This window comes from Benincasa hispida, chromosome 10, assembly GCF_009727055.1.
Source record: "Benincasa hispida cultivar B227 chromosome 10, ASM972705v1, whole genome shotgun sequence".
Taxonomy (NCBI): Eukaryota; Viridiplantae; Streptophyta; class Magnoliopsida; order Cucurbitales; family Cucurbitaceae; genus Benincasa; species Benincasa hispida.
This window is the reverse complement of record NC_052358.1, coordinates 31,572,129-31,577,977: the sequence shown is the minus strand read 5'-3', so window position 1 is coordinate 31,577,977 and position 5,849 is coordinate 31,572,129. Positions and strand designations below refer to the sequence as shown.

At 34.9% G+C, this 5,849-nt stretch overlaps 1 protein-coding gene across 1 annotated transcript; it reads right to left on the bottom strand.

Annotated features, from left to right (window-relative positions):
• Nucleotides 1–1,391: 1,391 nt before the first annotated feature.
• Nucleotides 1,392–5,060, bottom strand: LOC120088444 (OBERON-like protein). The gene is made up of 3 exons (XM_039045748.1): nt 4,786–5,060; nt 2,975–4,079; nt 1,392–2,262 (listed from the first exon to the last, which is right to left on the bottom strand). Exons 2-3 carry the CDS (start codon nt 4,059–4,061, stop codon nt 1,748–1,750), a joined length of 1,602 nt encoding a protein of 533 aa, XP_038901676.1. The 5' UTR covers nt 4,062–4,079; nt 4,786–5,060; the 3' UTR covers nt 1,392–1,747.
• Nucleotides 5,061–5,849: the final 789 nt, after the last annotated feature.

Below are 5,849 nucleotides of genomic sequence, written 5' to 3'. Positions count from 1 at the left end.
TTTTTGAACTTTAAAAATGTTGAATAAGTTCATAAACTTTCAATTTTGTGTTTAATAAATTTTTTAAATATTAAAAAAAAAATAAAAGTTAACTAATCTATTATATATAAATTTTAGTTTTGTTTCTAGTAGGTCTGTGGATTTTAAAAACTTTGAATGGGATAATAATTTGATAGACCAAAATTTGAAAATTTAGTAACCTATTTAATACAAAATTGACCGATTAAAGACTTACTTGACCATTTGTAAAGTTTAGAAATCTATTATATACAAAATTGAAAGTTTAAAGACTAAACGCATTTTAAAGTCTGGGGACCAAATAGACACAAACTTAAAAACTTACGAACTAAGAATGGTAGTTTAACTATCTAGTTTTTATATGATTTTTAATATCAATAACATGTTTTGATGCATATTGATGATGTACATGTCACCATTATTATAAAATGTAATGAGTTTGAGAAGACTCTAATGGTCATTTGCATCTAGCAAAGATTATGATCTACAATTTTTGTCCTCAAGTATACTGTCTTACAAAGCCTCACAAATTTGATTTATGGAATCTTCTTATTGATTGGATTTCCTGCCCTACCATTTTTCCAACAAGTATTATGCACCAAAGTTAAATATCAATATTAAGATTTCTAAGAGGTTTTTTTGGAGAAAAGAAAATATTGTTTTCAAAAGATATTTCTACTTCTATTTTCAACAACTGTTTCTAAGGACCCAGAACAGCAATAGTCTACTTTTTCATGGAAGTACAACTTCAATAGCTCCTAAAATGGTGATTGGTAAAAAGTAAAAAGAATATATTAAAAAAAAAAAAAAAAAAAAAAATAGAATATATCACAAAAGCTATACAAAATTCAAACCCTACAAAGTTATAAAAAAAAAAAAAAAAAAACTTAAAACAAACAATGAACTAAACATATTTTTCTGAATCTGAACAACAAATGTGAACATTTTTGTAATTATCTGAACAACAAATGTGAACATTATCAGTCCAAGGAAGAACTGAGCTCAGCTTTCTGAATGCAGCCTTTATGTCAAACAATGAAGAAGTAATTTATTGTCCACTCACATCATACCATCTCCATCTCCAAATCATTCATAGAGTTCTACTGCTGAATTGATTGCTGCATATTGGAGGTGGGTTCCATTAGAGAGCACTCCTAAAAAGGATGTGAGTAACAGCAGCTGAGTGGACCTACTTACAACTAAAGCAAAGGATCTGTCTATTCATAGTTGGGTCTAATCTCTTTTAACATAACTACTTTTGGTTTCTCTTTTCTGGCTGCATTACCCTACACAATATCAGTGCTCACTGCGGCAGAAACCACAAACCAGATTGATCTAACCATAAATTGTTGGAGTTTGATAGTTTCCTGGTGTAATCAAAGACAAATTAGTATATCATCTTACATAAATGAAATGAAACCCAGGATTACCAGGGCTGGATTACCAGGGCTTACTACCATTATAGAATCCCTTGATAGTTTCAAATGCCTTAATAGGTTAGGCCCTTGTTGATATCTAAACAATGTTCTATAGATGAAAAAAATAAGACAACATTACAGTCCCCCAAACAGATACATAGTTAATTCCAGTCAACCTTACGGCATCTTCCTATAAAGTATGTATATTCTTCAAGTATAATTCTTCAAAGGATGACCATCATTAAGCTGGTATGCGGTACGATACAGTCATGATACAGAATGGCATTTGGAAATGTATATGGAATAAGGATCTAGGACTGATCTGCCCCACCACTGCTCTGTGAACGAAAACTTTCCTGCAGCTTAATCTTCTCTAACAAAAATTGTTTCTCTGCCTCAGCCTCTTTTAACCGTTGTTTTAGATAACTGCTAGCATAGTCTTCTTCGGATTTTTCAGATTTGGCGAGAGCAATCATCTGGAGCCTCTCAGCCTCTCGTTTTGCCTCATTTGCCTTAAGTTGGAACATGTCAGCTTCTGCAAGTTTAAGCCTCACAATTTTCTCCAGCTCTTCAATCTGTAGCTTTTTTCTCTGTTTCTCCAGCTTTAATTCTGCTGCTTCCCTGGTCTTGTCCTCAACCTCTCGCTCAAATGCCTCCACATCCATTCGTGCTTTTTTGTATCTCCTCTTTTTCTCATCAGCCACTATTTCCATTTTTCGTATGGCCTCCTGTACCACATCGGCAATGCGGGTGCAAGCCTCCTGTGGGGCTACCAGTCGTCCACCTTCCCCATTTTCCATGCTTCTTGGGGAGTCTAACTCAAGTTCTTCATAAAGAGAAACAAGAAACATAGGTATTTCATTAAAATAAAATATGACGTATTTACTTTGAGTCAAAGGAGTAAACTGACAGGGAAAAACATGTAGCTTTAACCCAGCACAATGCAATTGAGTTTCTTTTTATCAATTTCATAGCAATATGAGTAGCTTTTCACATGAACATCAGATGTAATCTACCATTACAGTTCAATTTAACTCCGAATCCTCAAATCATGATTGAAGAATGATTTATCTAAAAAGCATGCCCAGAATAAGATAGCACAATCAAAAGACATGCCTATAAGAGCCTATTTTGATTGGTAAATACATTCCTTTCCTGCCTCATTATGCAGAATAACCTTTTCTTTCCTATCTTGTGAACCTCGGAGAGAGAATTGTACACGGCTAATATCCATTGAAAAGTGTCGGAAGCGGTTTGATTTTCCTACTCTCTAAACCTCACCATTCACCACTGTAATATCATCATGCAAATAAGAAGACCAGAGGGTTGTTGGGATACAGTTTGAAACTTTTTTATGAACATTTTTAAAATCTGTTCTGTGGCTTTTAAGTTGAAAACATGAGGAAAATCATAATACGCCAGTAGTAAATACGGCCACCATTGTGTCAACAAGGAATCAGCAGAAGGAAGTAGGCCAACATCTAAATATATGATCAAGAAATGATTAAAAGTAAATACACAACCGAATAGTTCTTTACCTTGGAAAAATGCCAATATAGTTCTGCATGCCACTGAAGAGTCCACAACCCCATTTTTCATTTTTTCTTTGAGATCTTCACACTTCCAGAAAAGCTTCCTTCCTCTGGTGTCCTCACTTCCACGAAATATTCTACTAACATAGTCAAGTTCCCTTGTCAAAGCCTCCAGATCCCATGCAGGTGCACAGTGCTGGAAAACATCCTTAACCCAACCCAGCAGCTCTGACATTCTATTGCAGGCTTGGCACCTGAAAAGCATTTCAGTTTGCCCAGGTGCACTCTTAACAGATGCACCCATACAAATTTGTCCATCACGAATGGCGCAATCCGTGTGAGTCCAGTGAGAGCACAGATCACAACCAATCCAACGACAGGTATTTACTTCAAAATCAAACTTATTACATATTACACACATGCAAAGATTGCAGAAACCATTTCTGTTGGAGCATAGTTCACATGTACAGTCATCAGCTGGCAACTGATTCTGACATGCTATGTTCCTACACCTCTTGTACACAAAGATCTCAATTAGGGTAGTCTGTGGGAGGGTAATATTTGGGTGCAAGAATGCCTGAATTCCAGTATTTATTGCAACAAGAATCTCAAGTTGCACCCGATTGGCTATAAGTAGAGTCTTAGCTGTTAAATCAGTTCTATTCTGAACAAGCTTCTGCAAAATGAAAATCTCCTCTCTTTGCTGTGAACCACCATTACCATCAAGGATAACTCGAAGCCCAGTTTTCAACTCTTCAAGAAACTCATTGGGCAAACGATGCATCTTTTCGGCGATTAAATCTACTCTCTCCCTTGCAATATCCCTGAGAGATATCTTATCAGCACTGGAAAGACGGTGAACAACTGAATGTTCAGCATTATCATTCTCTGTCTTCCCACCTTCCATTTTCTTTGCCAACATGGCTTCAACATTAGGCCAAGTTTCTCTAGAACTGGCACTCTCTGTAGGGGACTCCCGAACTTGACCAGAATTTGATCTGGGTTCCTCTTGAGGTATGCGTCCATCTGCTGGCACTAGGGAAAATGAAGTTTGCAGTGTGCCCGACTGTGATTGCTGTCGTGGAAGCAGCATTTTTTCTGGAAGCTGTTGCTGGATGTAAAAACCACAGATTGAACTCAAGAATGAATCGTAATGAGACAAAAAGAAAAATCTGTCTACTTCTACAGTTGTACTTAATAACCAAAACAGTGCACAGTGACTGAAAACTGGCGAGGGAAGAAGTTAAGCATGAAAGGTGGACCTCCAACAAAACCAAGAGAGTTCAAACGGAAAAGGGGGGAAATTCCCCACCCCAAAAAACATAAAGATAAAACAGAATAAATACCAATTTAGAGACGGGCATAATTCCCTAAGAGGAACAATTTTGTTTACCAAAGTTATTCAGAAAAAAACGAAAGATTGGCTTCTGAATAATCCATATGCCTGTAAGTTTGCAGGATAGATATAAAATCCAAATATTATGCAACTAAGTAACACTTCAACAAGGGATGGCAGCTCTTTCAAAACGTGCCATTCAGCACAAAAAAAAAAAAAAAAAAAAAAAAAACCCTGAAACAACCCAATTTAACAGGACTAGGATCACTCAAATCCTGTTAGCAAATCAAAACATCAGCAGATCATATACCACAGTGCAATAGCAGACAAAGCAAAGCTATGCAATGAATTTAATGACAAAAGAAAGTAACAAAAGTTAAAAGGGCGAAAAGGGTCGACACAAATCTTTCATGCAGCCGGTAATTAGATACTCAAAAGAACACCTAGAATTGGGAAATTTCGCTGTTGAGAAACCATGTACCTGGGATAACAAGTACGAGCAGAAGCACTCGAGGGCTCAGAGCTTCAGCAGTGATTTCGACCGCGCCAGAAGAGAACAAAATTAGAACAAGTGGGAAGAGGAAGAAGAAAGGAAGACGAGAGAGTTCAGAAGGGGGTGACCATTAAAGACGAAAGAAAGCAAGAACGGCGAAGAGGGTCGATGAGGCGATCGATGAAGAAGAGAAGAAAAACAGGAGATTCCAAAAGTGATTTCAATTCTTGATTTCGGTTTCTGATTTCTGTACCCTATACCAAACCAAACATAGTCAACGCTCTACACCAATGGAGCCAAGAGTCAACGCCAAGGAACTTCCGTCCACCTGCTTTAGCTTTGACTCACTCAACGTTAACTTTCCAATATCCAGACGTGACGGCTCCTCACAAATTTCACACCGTCATATGTAAATTCTTTTCAATTAAAAAAAAAACCATTATATCAAAAAGTAAAAATGTTTTTAAGGGAAAATATCCATTAAAAAAATATTGGTCAAATAAAATGAAAATATTCTGGATTAAAATATTATTTTATATTAGTGGTCCAATTTTAGTTTATATATTTTTAAACATCGAATTTTAGTTTTTGATTTTCAATTAATTTTAAATTTAATCCCTCAATATTAATCTTTTTCGAAATTATTTAAATAATAATAATAATTTTCAGGTATGAAAATATGATATGTGAAAATATTTTCAAAATTTAGAATGAAAATGGTAATAAATAAAAATTTTAAAAAATCAATCCTAAACAAATTATAGGAACTAAATTTAAGATTTCTTGAAAGTATAGAGAATAAAATTAAACGAATTGAAAGTGTTAAAAAGAAAAAAAATGGTAAAGAAATATCCTTTTTATAGTCGTGGGGAGGTGTAAGTTGTAAATGTATTTGAATTCTGAAACTTTTTAATAAATTCTATTATTGAATTATAATTAAAGGAAAAAGAAGCTGTTAGGTTAGTAAGACATTTTGCATTCCAATACTTAAGTTTCTATAAGTTATTATTGATAATTAAGAATTAATAAATTAATTGACTATTTGTAGTTAA